This window comes from Adiantum capillus-veneris, chromosome 8, assembly GCF_014529385.1.
Source record: "Adiantum capillus-veneris isolate H3 chromosome 8, ASM1452938v2, whole genome shotgun sequence".
Lineage (NCBI taxonomy): Eukaryota > Viridiplantae > Streptophyta > Polypodiopsida > Polypodiales > Pteridaceae > Adiantum > Adiantum capillus-veneris.
In genome coordinates, this window is record NC_140938.1 from 129,734,386 (window position 1) to 129,751,170 (window position 16,785).

Below are 16,785 nucleotides of genomic sequence, written 5' to 3' on the forward strand. Positions count from 1 at the left end.
GGACAAGATTTCTCGCGAGAAATCTCTCCAAATTCACCTGCACCTGCGGGGGATTAGCAGTTAGCTAATCCAGTACCTGGACAAGAGGCTCTTGCCTCAGCATACCTACATAAACCCACATAATTGTACATACAAATGAGTAGCCCTCGAGCGGGGCATCACGATTCTGTATTCAAAAGGGGAGAGAGATGCGCGAGAGCGGAATCATTGCCCTACATAGTGCAAGGGAGAAGGCAAGCTTTCCATTAAAGCTTCAACACATGCACCAACTACTCACACACTCAATGTAAGTCACAATGAGAGAGAGAGAGAGAGAGAGAGAGAGGCAGCCCCAAGTTGATTTTTGTGCCAATTTTTGGCTGAGGTGGCAGTGGAAAGTCTCTTGCAGCTTCTGGTGTTGCCATGTGTCCACTATGCCTCTGAGTTAATTTTTCTAGTACCCATCGACTTATAAGTGTAGCGAGGGGGCCTAAATGACTTTGAACTGAGCCTACACACCCTTTTACTGCTCGGATTCCACTGCCGGTCAGCCCGACCAACTCGTGGCGACAAGGCCTTCCCGTCTGCGGGTGAAACTCTCGGCCATCGGCCGCTTCACACTGGCCACACAATGTCCGGCCATTTGTGACTTCAAAAAGAGGGTCCCAAAAATTAAATAAAAAGCATCGGAAAGAAACCAACAACAAAGGTTAGCAGTTGCCACGTTCTCGTGACAGTAACTAGTAGTTGCCACGTCCTCGTAACAAGCAAAGAGGATCAAGACCCGAACCTTTGAAATTCTGACCCGAGACTCGAGAATGGCAATGTCAATAGGTCCTCAAGTGAGCCTATGAGGACGTAAGCTCTTTTTGTGCGGGTTACCTTTCCCTTGTGGCCTCTTCAATGTACCCAATCCAGCATTGTCTTCATCTATGTGTGCCTGAGTAGAAGTACCTGACGCATACTGTGAACCACCCAATGTAAACTTCTTTGCCTTCCCTTTTCTGCGTGTCTTGAAACACTCTGCCCTGTCTTGCAATGCCTTGAATAGCAAGTGGTGAGAGGGGTTTGGTAGACAATGGCAAAGACAAAAAAAGGTCTGAATAGGCAGCGGAAGATGCAGTGAACACAAGAACTGGCCTACAATCTGGTGGACACCTCAACTTTGATCTAGAACACTTGCAATGCCACATACATGAAGAGAGAGAGAGAGAGAGAGAGAGAGAGAGAGAGAGAGAGAGAGAGAGAGAGAGAAATGAAATGAAATGAAATGAAATGTTATATTAACGTCTTCAAAAGGCCAAAGTGACCTATGAGACCAGAAATTACAATCTGCAACTGCTACTGTCATCTGCTCCAACACACAAGACCACTTGCTCGGTCTCCACATGGGCTGCCCTAGCCTCCTGAGAAAGCAAGGCTTTGGCGGGATCTCTCCTAGCAAGAAGGCTGGTCTGGAGGGAGATGAGGAACCGGACCAGGGCTGCCCATGGCATGGCTGCCCCCTGGAGAACATGGACCTCCCCCCCTTGCCTGCACCAAGATGAAGGTGCTCTACATCAGCAAGATCATGGAGCCTCCTAGCATTTGCCCTAAGAAAAAAACTCCTTTTCCTTGCAGTGCATGGAGTGCTTCCGTGAAGTTGCCTCCAGCATAAGCTGCATCGAACTGTTGTATGAAGGTCAAAGCCTTTAATTGGTCCTCAATTCCTCTGAAAGTTTCAAACTTCACTCCCTGCCCACCTTCCTTGTAATCCTTAGGGTGACTCAAAGGAGCCACATTATCATAAACAGGTGCCTGTAACAGTGGTGCTCCATGAGTGTTCATTCCAGCACTCGCATCAACTGTTTTCCCTGTCATATCTGCATTTTGTGGCACGCTTGACAAGGTCGATAGTACCAGTGTTCACTTAGCTGCCTCGGTATCCACGAGGTCCAACCACAGTTATTCTAATTGTGAAGCCAAAGGCAAAAGCAAGAAGTCACAAATAGACAAAGACAAAGGCAAGCTGAACACAGATTACGGTAATAAAGATTTGACAGAGGAGATCGGCATGGCACACATGGCGGCGGCCAAGGTGGCCTCGACGTCAGATTTCTAATCAAAAGGCAGGTGCCGCCACCAGCTCCAGCCAGAGAGAGGCAAGAAGTGCTCCATATAATTATGTGTTGGAGTTCAAGTTATAGGTGTTTGTACCTGTAGACCGGAGTTCAAGGCACATGCATCTGGCAAGGAACCAATCAGACGTATCTAAAACACTATGGATGAGTGCAACCAATCCATTGTTGTTGGTCGGATTATGAACACGATGTGTTTCAAAGTTCATTGTCTGGAAAGTAATTCGAACATGATGTGTTCACAGTTCATGAATGGGGATTCTTGGACGTAGTGTGGTCTACAGTTCAATTTTCTACAAGGCAACCCATGCTCAAGATGACATTCTTCTAAGGTACAAAGTTGATGGTAGAAAATCCGAGGTGTATCCAATGGAGACGAACCTCTGCTGGGGTGTCCATGATAGCTTCTTCATCCACTTGGTCTCTGTAAGGTGCAGCGGAATGAATGTTTGAACTTTGCTCAAGATGAGTGCTCCGAACTGTGCTCAAGGTTCCTTTTGTTCTTTTGAAAGGGAGAGCCTTCCGTTCTTAATGAGAGAGTGCAATAGACACAAACAAAGTGAATGGACACTGTGCGTGAAAGTGTATGAGACTGAGAGATAGAGAAGAGAATACGACACTAGAGACGTTGTAAAACTCTCCTCCGAAGGCCCCACTCTCTATGGCGAGAGTGGTCTACTTATGATTGCACAATCTCTACAATGCTTGGACTTGCCGATGACGAGACGGGCTGAAATCTGAGAATGCTAATGGCTGAAATCTGTGAATCTTTATCTGCTGAATTTTGGCTCTATGTCGATGACGATGTCGATGGCAACGATGCGACGACGACCACGTTGAAAAACGCAGATGCTGCTGCATTTTCCGGGCTGAAACTGTAAACCTTGCGGAAACTGACCGTGCGGCGAGAAACTACTGCGGGAAGGTGAGATCTGCAAGGTTCGGGACTTGATCTGTGGTGTATAAGGGCTGAAAACTGAAAACGCTAAGGTTTCTTGATGTTCCGTCGCGGTGAATCTGCAAAACGTTGGGTTATGATGCAGATGCAAAAACGCTAGGGCTGAAAATCTACAAATCTGTCGCTGGTTGTCTTGCAAATGCAAAACGCTAGGCTAATCTGATGTTCTGCTGTCGCCGGAATCTGCAAGTGCAAATAGCTAGCTGATCTGGTCCAAAAACGCTAGGTGGTTGCTGTGGAGCAACAACGCTAGGGCTTGGGATTCTGCTGAGAAGTTGCCTATTGAGCAAGGTGCTCTTGCTGCCTCTTCTGCCAATTAGTGCTAGTCTAGGTTTGCTTATATACAAACTTACTCAATTTACCATACCTACTTTCCAACAAAAGTCACTTAAAATAATAAGTGAAAAATGTCAAAAATAGGGAAAATAGGTTAAATGCACTGGAAAATTCACTGTAAAATTCCCCTGAAGGATTCTGATGGATTCTAATGGGAATGCTTATGATCATGCTGTGTGCAACCAGAGGATATGCCTCTACACTAAGTGTCTGGACATGCACGGTCTACGAACAGACTCACAAAAGTGCCAGATCACTTCTAAATCTAGACTGACTGGACTGGCTGAACCCTTGTCGTGCTGTAGCTTGTCCACGGACACATAGGGTTGGATGTGTCACATGGCATCCCCTCCTTTTCAAAGTGAGGTACTGGTACCGAACTGTATGGTGTCAATGGAGATCGCCAATAGCATCCGGAATCCTGGAAGGGACTCTTCGCCGGCCCACTTGATGCTTCAACTTCGTCTAGAGTCATGCTTCTTCCTTCTTCAAAAATCTCCATGGCTGAAAATTCCTAAACCATTTCCAACACAAAACCATGAACATACCTATTCCATGTAACGTGAGTGGAAAAAATTGTGTCTTCCTCAAAGACTGTGCATGCAACGTAGATGAACAAAGAGACGGAGTGCCAAACCGTTCACCACACACGCGCAAACAATGAGATCGAATCTTTCTCGTTTGATCTAAAGCAATCAATTGTGGCAATTCACAACGGAAATGCCCATGCTTGGCGCTCATACTTTCATGTGCTCTTTCTACAACTATGTCATGCCAAGGAAGAGACATGGAATGTGACTTCCTTACATAAATACTTTTCAGCTTTTCATGAACAATCTGCATACATTCGTGCTCATTCATGAGTGAAACGTGCTCAACGTACAATATGTCATGCCTAGGAAAAGGGATCACATAAAGACGCTAACTAAAATACAGGAAACGATCACGAATGAAACACTCGAACAATGCGTGCGTATCAATCATGCAAACACATAATACTTCCTGTGAGGGTTCTGTGGACCTAGGCTTGAGAGCCAAGATCGATTCTTCTTGAAGGGGTTCTTTGGACCTAGGCTCGAGAGCCAAGATCGATCCTTCGTGATTGATCGAATCTGCAACGAAATTAGCTTTGCTAGAAAAAACATCAACTGACTCATCATCCTTGTGAACTGATTAATCACGTCATCTTCATGCAAATCATCATGTTTGTGAGAAACAATCACATCTTGATCATGCAAATCATCATGCTTGTCATTGACATCCAAATCATCATGCTTATCATTGTCATTCAAATCATCATCATGCAAATCATGTGTGTCTTGCTTTGGAGAAGAAGAGACTGAGAGAGTCTCCTTTTCCCGAATCTCTTGCATCTATGCCTGAACTTGAGAAAAGAGTCGCAAGAACTCTTTCATGTGTTGGTCGCTCTTCTCTTGTCTTGCTTTGTTCTCACGGTCATATTCTGCTTGTCATTCCTTGTTCTCGCGATTCAATTTGGCTTGACTTTCTTTTTCTTCCAAGTCGTGCTGACGCTCTATGGCTGCCATTTCTTCTTCGTAGTCACGATCTATGGCTGCCATTTCTTCTTCGTATGTTCTCTTTCTTCGCGTTCTAACTTTCTTTCCAGAAACAATTGCTTCAAAGCCTCCATAGGAGTTAGTGCAATCCTTGGCGTAGATGGGGAAGATGGAGGATCGGAAAAACCTCCTGGTGGGGAAAATTCTTCTTCGCCTCTCTCATGCTCATCACCTCCAAGCGAAGTATCCATTCCGCTTCGAGTGATGACCATCCACTTAAGTCTTGGGTTCTTGTGGGTTCTTGTGGTCTTGAGGTTCTTAACATAGTTACATGGGACGGCAGGTCGGGGTCAGGAACGGGGACAGGACGGCAAAAGTCACGAAACGGGGACGGGGGTCGAAACGGCAAAAAAAAAAGTTTTTTGACCTACACACATGCCACACACATAGAGCATCACTTTGACCATAAATTTACACTAAATAGACCAAAGAACACGAGTCATATAGGCGGAAATGTGCTAATAAAACATCGATGATCGATGGATACAAAATGAGAAGTGCATGCTACAAGGGCTCAAGAGTCAAAAAGCCTAAAGGACTTAGGACAAGCCTAAGGCCTCAAGGATAACAAAAAGTACAAAGAGCTATGTAGTAGGTAGAGTCATAGACTCAAGAGTCTAGACTCGAGAGTCGAGTGATCAATGATCATCAAACTCAAGAAGTGCTCGCCTGCTGAATCTCCATATCGTCGTCGTAGTCGAGGTCGTCAGCGACGTATGAGGGCTCGGGAGGCTCGAAGTCCTCCTCTAGCTCCTCCAAAAGAGTATCGGCCATAGATGGATTCTCTAGTGCCATCTCCCACTCAGTGAAAGGATTTGCCTTGTGTGTGACGCTCTTGGCAAGCATGCGCAAGTTAGCGCTCACAAACACCAAATCATTGGCCCTCTGAACCCCAAGGCGATTCCTCTTCTTAGAGGCAATGTGGCTGTACACACTCCATAGTTGCTCCAAGCAACTAGTGGTACATGCTTGGCTAAGGAAACGAACAGCCAAGCGTTGCAAATGTGGGCCATCTCCTCCATAGTCCTCCCACCACAAAACCGAGCCAATCTTGTTGCGATCAAGTTGTGCATCTACACATCCATAGGAACCCTTCTTTTACCGTAGTTGAGTAGCTCGTCTCTAATCTTGCGCCTAATGTCACTGCTAGACTCAAGGCGCTCCAATGCAAGCCGCCATCCTTTGCTCACCTCCTTGTCGGTCTCTTGACGCATTCCCTGAAACTCAGGGTCAAGCACATAAGCTGCCGCATGAAGTGGAGAGTAGTATCCATTCCACCTCGACTCACACAAGCCATGAATCTCCGCATACTAAACAGGGTCAGGCACAAGCTTCTCGAGTGCCTCTATCATCCGATCCATGGCTTCGTAGACTTTGCCAATGCATGGCTGCAAGCCATCCACCACTCGAAGTAGGTGTAGAATAGGCTTGACCATGGCGTCAAGAGTCTTCACCTCCTCCCACCAAGCGGCATTGTCGGCCCATTCTCGGCATTTCAATCCTACTGCTGATGTAGACTCCAGCATGGCCTGGAACTCATCACTGAGAAAGAGGCCCCTTAAGGCTCCGCCACATGTAGACAAGCGGCCTAGCATAAGCCAATTGAATACAAATCTTGTCTCTGAATATTTGAGCAAGGACAAGTGGCTCCTCTTTGAGAATTCATGGCGCACTTTTTGATGGTTGAGCACAAAGGAGACAATTCGAGAGGCGTCACCAATGGTGGGTGAAATCCATGACAAGTTCCCTATGTCCTTAAGGAGGTTATTGAGGCAATGCGCCATGCAAAATGTGACATGGATGCTGGGATACATGCCCTCAATGATAGCTCCGGCTGCCCTATTTGACGCCTCTCCATCTGCAACCATACAAAGGACATTCTCCGGGCCGGTGATCTCTATGGTGCTTGTCCACTCCGCAGCAAGCATCTCGACGGCCTTGCCACTATTGGATGCATCATGTGACTCCACAAAGTACATCTCCCCCCGAAAGTAGGCCACCACCCCGTGGATGCACCGCTTGCTGGTGTCGCTCCATCCATCTACAAGGAGAGAGACGCCATTGGTCTCCCACAAATCCTTTGTTGCTTGGGCCGCTTACTCCACGGCAAGCTTCTCTTTGTCAAGGAGGGTGGTGCGAAGCCTCTCCGATGAAGGTGGCACATAAGAGAAGCCATATTCCCCTATTTTCGTAACCATGGTTCGAAAGTATGGAGGCCTATCCACACAAAATAGAGCATGTTGTGTTAGTATGGAGAGTCGAGAGTCGAGAAGTTATAACCCATTATGAATACAAAATGGAAGATTGCAATGTGCATATGCCAAGGGAAACTCACCGCGAAGCATGGAAGGCAATGTGGTCGTGGAAGAAGAATCGGGCAACCGACCTATCCACCTCTTCCTTCAATTTAGGATTCCAATTTTCGTTGAGAGTGCTTTGGCGATGCGGAACGGAAGAGGACGGTGTAGATGCATGGCTCTTGAAGCTTCAAGAGATGTCGTCAAGGTTGGCTTCCCCTTGCTCTCGCGGTGTCGCCGTGGCGGAGGGATCAACGGCAACAAAACGGCCCCTCTTGGCCACTTCCGCAACCTCATACACCGTGAGCTTCTCAAGAAGATCCAGGGTTCATGAAGAAGATGGTCTCGCACTTTGTTTGAACCACCCGTTCTCTTGTATGGGCATAGCTTGCATGTCCATGGTCTTGCACCGCCACCTTTGCCACGCGTGCTAAAGTCGACTTCATCCCACCACGACCACGTTTGCACGGCGGGCCTCCTTCGAGAAGAACCGGCTTGAGAAGTGGAGTTGGCTTGAGATGACATGATGGTAGAGAGACTCGAGAGAGTAGAGCTTAGAAGTTAGAGGAGTTAGAGGAGAGAGAGTAGAGGAGAGCTTCAAAGTGGGTAGAAGAGGGAGAGGAGAGCTTCAAAGTGGGTAGAAGAGGGAGAGACTTGAGAGTGGAGACTCAACTTTCAAGGGTAGAGTGTAGAGTAGTCAATGCTCATGCTTGAGCCTTGAGCAATGAGGCTATGAGGCTTGAGCATTGAGTAGAGAGGAGAGCTTGAGCTTGAGGGAAATTGGAATAAGTATTAAGAGGCCCAAGGGGGCTTTTATAGCCTCCCAAGGGCCAAGGCCAGAGTTACCGGGGAACGGACTTTTAGGGCCTTGGAACGCCGGAACGGCGTTCCGGCCGGCTGGAGTTTTCTGGAACACGTCGGAACAGAACGGCGTTCCGGCTAGCAACTGTCACCGGAACGGGACCATCGGAACGGGCTGGAAGGGCCGGAATGGCCCCAACGGCAGTTTTTGAAATTTAAAAAAATGACTGTTGGGCAGCCAACAGCCATTTTCAACAGTGAAAAAAGTATATAATGCCCCCCTCCTCCCCCATTCTTCACACACTCATCAAGCCTCAAGGCCCATTCTCCCTTGCTTGAGCCTTGCTCTCAACTCTCAAGCCAAGCTCATTCTCCCTAGCTTGCTCTCAACTCTCAAGCCATAGTGTGGCGCCGCGGCATGCCTCAAGGCTCAAGCTCTCAACCTCTCTCTCTCTTGGGCTAACTTCTAAGTTCTAACCCTCAAGGCTCAAGGCTCAAGCTCTCTTTCAAGCTCTCACGGAATCAAGCGGCAAGCCTCTCTCTCTCAAGCCCTCTCTCTCTCTCAAAGTTCAAGATCAAGCTCTCTCTTTCACGGGTAATCCATCATCCATGGCCTCTTCTTCTCGTTCAACCCCCTCCGTTCATGCGGGCAACACTCAAAAGGCGAAGGAATGGTCGTGGTGGGATGAAGTGACCTCGGAGGGCACCTTGTCGGCGGCGGGAGGTTCTCATGCATGGGGATGCAAGCTATGCTCTTACACGCGGAAAGGGAGGCATGACAAAGTGAGGGCACACTTTCTTCGAGTGCCGGGACATGAGGTGAAATTTTGTGCCAACGTAACCATCGAGAAGAGGAAGGAGCTCGAGGAAAAGGATCGGCAATTCAACCATAAAGCCAAGCCAGCACGCAAAGGTATTGATCCAAAGACCCTCATTTTCCCTTCTTCCTCTCTACCCGGTGTAGGTGTTGGTGCATCTTCACAAGGTCCAATTCGTCGCCAAAAGACCCTTGCTACCTCTTGGGACACAAAGAAGAAGGAAGAGGTGGATACAGCAGTGGCCCAATTCTTCTATCACGACCATATCCCATTTGTCGCAGCGAGGTATGTTCATTGTTTTATGATTTATCAATCTTCTCTCTCATTTCTTCCGTTATCGTCGTTTCCACTTTTTTGATACTAACCTCTTCTATGTTTGATCGAAATAGGTCGGAGTATTGGAAAGTCATGGTGCAACGGATAGGAGAGTATGGCACCGGCTATGTGCCGCCATCTTCAGAGGCTCTCCGAACCACCTTGCTCGATCGAGAGAAGGCTATCGTGGAGCAAGCAACCCTCAACATTCAGCGTCTTTGGGCAAAACATGGCGTTTCCCTCATTGCCGACGGGTGGAGCGATACAAGGAAGAGATCTATCCATGGTCTCGTCGCATACTCCAGTGGAGAGATGTATTTTGTGCACTCTCATGATGCCACTGAGAGTGGCAAGTCCGCCGATGTCCTCTCTGCAGAGTGGACAGCGGCCATAGAAACTATCGGTGAGCAACACGTGGTGGCCTTTGTCACAGATTGGGAGGCATCAAGCAGGGCAGCAGCAGCTATCATAGAGGGCCACTATCCACATGTGACAGTGTGCTTTTGCATGGCACACTGCTTGAACAACCTTCTAAAAGACATCGGCAAGCTAGATTGGATTGCTCCAGTCATTGCTGATTCAGTGAAGATGGTTACTTTCATCAACAATCACAACTTGGTTCGGAGTGAGTACCTCAAGAGGTCGGGCGGCAAAGTGCTTCTAAAGTATTCAGATACCCGCTTCGCATTCAACTTTCTTCTTGTGCGCAGGCTGTTTGAATGTCAAAATGCAGTCCGACAAGTCTTCATCAATGATGAGTTCACCACCTCCCCCTATGCAAAGACAGTTGCAGGGATTTTGTGCAAGGATAAGGCAGAGGATCTTGAGTTCTGGAAGGAGCTCAAGAGTCTAGATGCACAGGTAAAACCGGTGGTTCATTTGCTTCGAGTTCTGGATGGCATGGATCCTTGCATTGGCAAGATTTATGAGGCAATGGACCGCATGATTGAGCAGCTTGCACAGCTTGAGCCAAACGCAGAGCGATATGAGGAGATCCATGCGCTTTGCAACTCGAGGTGGAATTCATATGCCTCTCCTTTACATGGGGCAGCTTACATGGTGGATCCAGAGTTCCAAGGTGCAGGGCAAGAGACAGATAGGGAAGTCATGAACCAATTTACAGAGATCTTAAACAAGATGGTTCTAGACAGAGATGGGCGACGCATTGTCAGAGATCAGCTGAGACAGTACAGAGAGATGGCGGGGTCATTTGGCAGTCCAGATGCTCAGATTGATCGCAGGAAAATAGGTTCAGTGCTTTGGTGGGAGGACTATGGCTATGATGGCCCTGAGCTTCAGAGATTGGCGATCCGTATTCTGAGCCAGTCAATTAGTACCTCATGCTTGGAGCAATTGTGGAGTACCTTTAGCCACATTGCTTCCAAGAAGAGGAATCGGCTTGGAGTGGAGAAGGCTAATGATCTTGTCTTCGTCAACGCAAATTTGAAAATGCTTTGCAAGAGTACGGACAAACAGACAGATCCTTTTACACAGTGGGAGATGGAGCAAGAGGCTTCTCAGGCGGGTGGAGATGCACATCCACCAACACCGGGTACTTCATCTGTGGCTGAGATCGAGCCGGACCTAGACCTCGATGATGAGGAATGGGAGGATGTGCATGATTTACAGCCGGCTACTACGGATTGGGAGGCCTCTCAGGCTAGTGGCTCTTGAGTCTTGAGTCTTTGCCATTTATCCTTACCTTTTTGTATGGCTGCTTGAGCCTTGCCCTCTTTGCCATTTGTAGCTACTAGCATCTTTATGGTATTTGTCACCTTCAATCTTTTGGTATTGTGGTCACTGAAGTCTGGTTTGAACTTTGCCCCCCTTTGGTTTTTTTGTAGCACCTTGGCCGCTGGCGGCCCTTGAGGCTTGTTACTATGTTAGCCATAATTAATTCCAAAGTGTTATCTCTGACTACTACTCTTGCAATTATTTGAGAGCATTGTGTATGTACTATGGACATTGTGTTTGCTCATTGTTGTTCATCTAGCTATGTACTCTGGGCGCCTCGCATCCCAATCAAGTCATAATAAGGTTAAATGGTCTTCGAATCGTGTTTTTTGTGGGTATTAGAGTCAAAGGACTCTAATACTACTTGTATTCAAACACATAACGCTAAAAAAAAAAATATTTGGGTGTTTTTTTAGCCTGCCGTTCTGCACCATTCCCGTTCCGGGCCCATTCTTGTTCCCCCGTTCCGCAGGGAGGCCCGTAGCCGTTCCCGTTCCGCGTTCCGGGTAACTCTGGCCAAGGCCCCCCAAAATGTGGCAGTTGGGCTGCAAACAGCCATTTAAAACGGTCATAAACGGCTACTTTAACCCCGCCTAAAGCTGCCATTCCCGACCGTTCCCGGTCCGTCCCCATGCGACCCGCCCGTCCGGCCAGAGATCTGACCATCCCAAGACGTCCCCTTCCATCCCCCGGCCCTAGGGCCCATCCCCCCCGTCCCCTGTAACTATGGTTCTTAAGTTCACGACGAACTTGGGTTCTTGGGGTTCTTGAGTTCAAGAGGAACTTGGGTTCTTGGGGTTCTTGAGGTTCTTCTTTCGCTTGCAATCTGTGTTAGAGAAGGATCTTCTCTTCACCCGAGTTCTGCTCTTTTCCGCAAGCGCACCCCTTGGCGGCCTTGCGCTCACACCAAGGTTGCTTTTTCCCACCTTACGTCGATTGGCCGGCCGCTAAGTGCACGGTCCGCTCTCAATGAGTGAAAAGAGGCACAAGGGGAGGCTGGACAAGCCCTTCTTTCTTGGGTTTCCTGTCACTCTTCAAAAACACGATTAGGAATCAACACGCCCAAGCGAACTTGGGTTCGTGCGACCGCAACAAGCAAAAAAAAATTCTTGTGATTCTTGTGGTTCTTTCCTTGAGTGATACAGAACACTGTCAAAGCTCTGATACCAATGTTAGGTGCAGCAGAATGAATGTTTGAACTTTGCTCAAGATGAGTGCTCCGAACTGTGCTCAAGGTTTCTTTTGTTCTTATGGAAGGGAGAGCCTTCCGTTCTTAATGAGAGAGTGCAATAGACACAAACAAAGTGAATGGACAGTGTGTGTGAAAGTGTATGAGACTGAGAGATAGAGAAGAGAATACGACACCAAAGACGACGTAAAACCCTCCTCCGAAGGCCCCACTCTCTATGGCGAGAGTGGTCTACTTATGATTGCACAATCTCTACAATGCTTGGACTTGCCGACGATGTCGACGACGATGAAGACGACGACGAGACAGGCTGAAATCTGAAAATGCTAATGGCTGAAATCTGCAAATCTTTATCTGTTGAATTCTGACTCTATGTCGATGGCGACGATGCGACGACGACACGCTGAAAAACGCAGATGCTGAAATCTGCGTTTTCCGGGCTGAAACTGTAAACCTTGCGGAAACTGACCATGCGGCGAGGAACTGCTGTGGGAAGGTGAGATCTACAAGGTTCGGGACTTGATCTGCGGTGTCTAAGGGCTGAAAACTGAAAACACTAAGGTTTCTTGATGTTCCGTCGCGGTGAATTTGCAAAACGCTGGGTTATGATGCAGATGCAGAAACGCTAGGGCTGAAAATCTGCAGATCTGTCACCGGTTGTCTTGCAAATGCAAAACGCTAGGCTGATCTGATGTTCTGCTATCGTCGGAATCTGCAAGTGCAAATCGTTGGCTGATCTGGTCCAAAAACGCTAGGTGGTTGATGTGGAGCAAAAACGCTAGGGCTTGGGGTTTTGCTGAGAAGTTGCCTGTTGAGCAAGGTGCTCCTACTGCCTCTTCTGCCAATTAGTGCTAGTCTAGGTTTGCTTATATACAAACTTACTCAATTTGCCCTACCTACTTTCCAACACAACTCACTTAAAAATAATAAGTGAAAAATGTCAAAAATAGGAAAAATAGGTTAAATGCACTCGAAAATTTCCCTGAAGGATTCTGATGGATTCTGATGGGAATGCTTATGATCATGCTGTGTGCAACCAGAGGATATGCATCTACACTAAGTGTCTGGACATGCACGGTCTGCGAACAGACTCACAAAAGTGCCAGATCACTTCTAAATCTAGACTGACTGGACTGACTGAACCCTTGTCGTGCTGTAGCTTGTCCACGGACACATAGGGTTGGATGTGTCATGTGATAGTCTCACTATTGATGTCCACTATGAGCTGCAAAGAGGGTGTTAGTGTTTTGGCATCTCAAGTGAACTGTCCAATGTGATCCCATTATTTAGTTTGGCTTTTAGATATTTATTTAACTTATTTGTCAAAGTTGGGTAGGGAAATTTACTGAGGTTGATATATAAGCAACCTTCAGCCTCCATTGTACTACATCAATTCATTGCCAAGGTTGGTTGGTTCACGAGACTCTCTCTCTCTCTCTCTCTCTCTCTCTCTCTCTCTCTCTCTCTCTCTCTCTCTCTCTCTCTCTCTCCGTGGTCTTTACGCTTCCGCATCGTCGACTTTGACAAACCTCGCCCGGACATGGAGTTCACAATGCAGAGTCCACCCGAAACTTTCCCATCTTAGTCAAGCCTATTCTTCAGCAAGCTAGTCCATGTGTTCCTCCTCCTCTTTGTGTCCCTTCAATATTCTCTCCCAATGGATCTCTGATTACCGAGTTATTCTTTCAGTAAACACATGATTGAACTTAAAAACTAATAACACTTCAACTTAAAAGAGCGCCCGAGATGAGAGATAGAGTAGCAAAGTTCCACTCCTAGATGCACTCGCCCCTAAGTTAGGGACCCTACAAAGCACATTTTACATTGATAACTCATAGAGTACAAATGTCGAGGAGTCACTATTCAGATGTGTAATCATACACTGACCTGCCCAAAAGCAAAAGCTACGGAAAACTAGAGCCCCCCAAAGTAAAGTGCTTTCAAATGCCAGCAAAAGAGCATGTCACATAAACACCCACAATTAATGGCATGATTGCGGCGGTTTTTGAGGCAAGAATTCCACGCCATACAGATTCTCTCTCTTACTTGGAAGATGTAACTAGCTGTCCTATACGAGAAGTTAGCCTCTAAAGGACATTAATATAATCTCTCTCTCTCTCTTTGAGAAAAAAGGGGGGGGGGGGGGGGGGGGGGGGGGGGGGGGGGGAGGGGGGGGGTTTAGGATGCTTACAGATAAAGCAATACTTTCTTTTTCTTGGTCAGAAACTCGATAGGCAATTCCCCACTGCAAAGACGCATTTGATTAGAGGAGTCTATTCAAATTTACGTGCGCATGTCCACACGGACACACAGAAGATTCTATCTACTTTTCAGTGTGCATGAGAGAGAGAGAGAGAGAGAGAGAGAGAGAGATTACGCAAGTGGAGTGTGGGTCGAGCTCAAGAGTGACGGTTCTTCCAGGTTGTTCGGGGGTGCCTCGATGATCAGTGTTACCTGCACAAGAGCAGGTGTTCTTCTTCATTCTGTGTGTGAGGGTGTGTCAGAGAGAGAGAGAGAGAGAGAGAGAGAGAGAGAGTTTGCCTTGATGGAAGACTCGTTTGTAGCCCTTCACGAAGCCCACGAGCTTGTGGTCATACTCAAAGCCCGCCCTCCATAATAGAGATCCGTACCCAAACACCCAGAGCACCATCCTCTTGCTGATCTCGCTATATCACAGGGAGCATCAGGCGTTTCTCTGCGAGAAGGTCCACTTCATTTTTACGTAACTTTCAGCTACCTGGTCGGGACTGCCAGCTATATTTATTTTTTTCTTTCTTTCTTTCGTGGGTATCCGGTCTAATAATAGTTTGCCTTGATTGCAGATGGTGTCAACTTAAAAAGCGATTAGGTCTAATAATAGTTTGCCTTGATTGCAGATGGTGTCAACTTATTTGGGGTGACGGGGTGAAGATTCAGGAGAGAGGGATTGGGTTAGACCGATGCTTGGGTGTAGGTTGGCTAGTGAAGATCTGGCCCACCTATTCATGGACTGCCCAACTATCAAAGGCCTCGCAGGGAAAATATGCAAGTGGGTCCAAAGAACATGGAAAATTAGTTTTTTCAAAACTGACCTATTCCTTGGAGGTAAGAATTCAGGTATTATTGCACTCCTCGTCAGCACTCAGATAGTCAGATACTTCTTCTTACATAATGTATGGCAGACAAGGAACCGCCGTGTTTTTTAAGGAGGTTTTAAGGTGGCAAGCTTCGCAGAAATTATACAAAAAAGCAAAGTGCTAATATGGACACTCGGGCCCAAGCAACACTCGGAGGATTGATCTAGGACTACTTGTGCCTTGTTGTCAACAGATGGAATGCCCAGGATGGGGGCAAGTCTTGGCCATCGGTAAATAACAGATCTCAGAATGACAAGATTATGGACCTTGTGTATCAAGGATGAGAGGGTGGGTTGGTAGGGGTGGCTGCTCTAATAGCCGATGTAATTATGGTCCCTGGATGTTGTCATGGCTTAACATAAGCATGACAAGACCTTGTAATTTTTTGAGCTCTTCAATATAATTCACTCACAATTGCGAGTTTTGCTATTAAAAAAAAAGGCGATTAGGTCTCCCCAATCTCATAAAATTAAAAATTATTTCAAAACATATTAAGTGCATAAGTGAAGTGTGAGTAGATGAAGGTGGAAAGTCAAAAGATGGAAAGTCAAAAGACCTTTTGTTTCCATATAAAGAGGTGTTTCTCTTCTCTTTTATTTTCCTTTAGCGTTTTCTTCTCTCTCTCTCTCTCTCTCTCTCTCACTCATTTTTATGCAATGTTATATTCGTCCTTCCCAGCTAGTACTATTGCAAATCTATGTGCTTCGTCATTGCCCGTTGCTACGTGCTATAGACAAGCGTATCGTTTTTTTTGTTGTTGAGAGAATCTTTGAATTAGGGAAAAAAAAGGAATACCTTTTAATTTTTTTGAAGCCATTAGTAAGTGTCACCCATTTTCAAAAAAAAAATGGGTCTTGCTATACAACATCTATAGAATATAACAAGACATATACAAATTGACATTTAGCATCTAGCACTGAAAAGAACAAGAGCATGACTAATTTGGCAAGGACGGCACTGCATGAAAGGCATATACATTTAAAAAATGCTATAATGTTTATAGGAGGAGACAAAGTTGAGTGCATCAATTATTAAAGATTATAGGGATGGTTATAGTTGAGATTATATCCAAGCGAAGTTGTATTGTTATGTCTATTTGATGAATGTTTTTTCTACTATACGTGCTATATGTAAATTCTTGCTAACAAAAAGTATTTCAAATTTTTCATCGAATGGTTGGTAGCACAGAATGTTGGCTCACATTTCTAAAGGTGGATGTCGAGTGTGTTTTGCCTTTCGTCTTTTGTAGTTGTTTGTGTTTTGTCTTTCTTCTTTTGTAGTTATTCCCGGTACAATGAATGAGGATATTTATACATGTAACTTCACCTTCTGTGTGTTGTGTTATGGCATCAACAATGGATGTTGCACCGTTTGCCGCATCGGTTGTCAAGTCGATGTTTTCAGTGATCATGCGGTGCACACCAATTGCAATCGAATCCAACTCGTTGAACTTAGGGTTTAGGAGCCACTACTCAAGGACATTTATGTTACCCACGTTTGCCTTCATTTCAACTTTTGTAATGTCAGTTTGATTGTACAACTTATTCA

General features: G+C 46.4%; 1 protein-coding gene across 2 annotated transcripts in view; it reads right to left on the reverse strand.

Annotated features, from left to right (window-relative positions):
- LOC147452959 (gamma-glutamylcyclotransferase 2-3-like) overlaps positions 1-14,885 on the reverse strand; it is a 39,579-nt gene extending 24,694 nt beyond the window's left edge. Inside the window, exons 1-3 of one of the 2 annotated variants that reach the window (XM_086518508.1) lie at positions 14,663-14,885; positions 14,499-14,575; positions 14,313-14,366 (exon numbers count right to left, since the gene is read on the reverse strand). In XM_086518508.1, the coding sequence (XP_086374634.1) occupies positions 14,313-14,366; positions 14,499-14,575; positions 14,663-14,771 (240 nt within the window). In that variant the 5' untranslated portion in view covers positions 14,772-14,885. The remainder of the gene's footprint in view (positions 1-14,312; positions 14,367-14,498; positions 14,576-14,662) is intronic. The other variant, XM_086518509.1, reaches the window with a different exon arrangement.
- Positions 14,886-16,785: the final 1,900 nt, after the last annotated feature.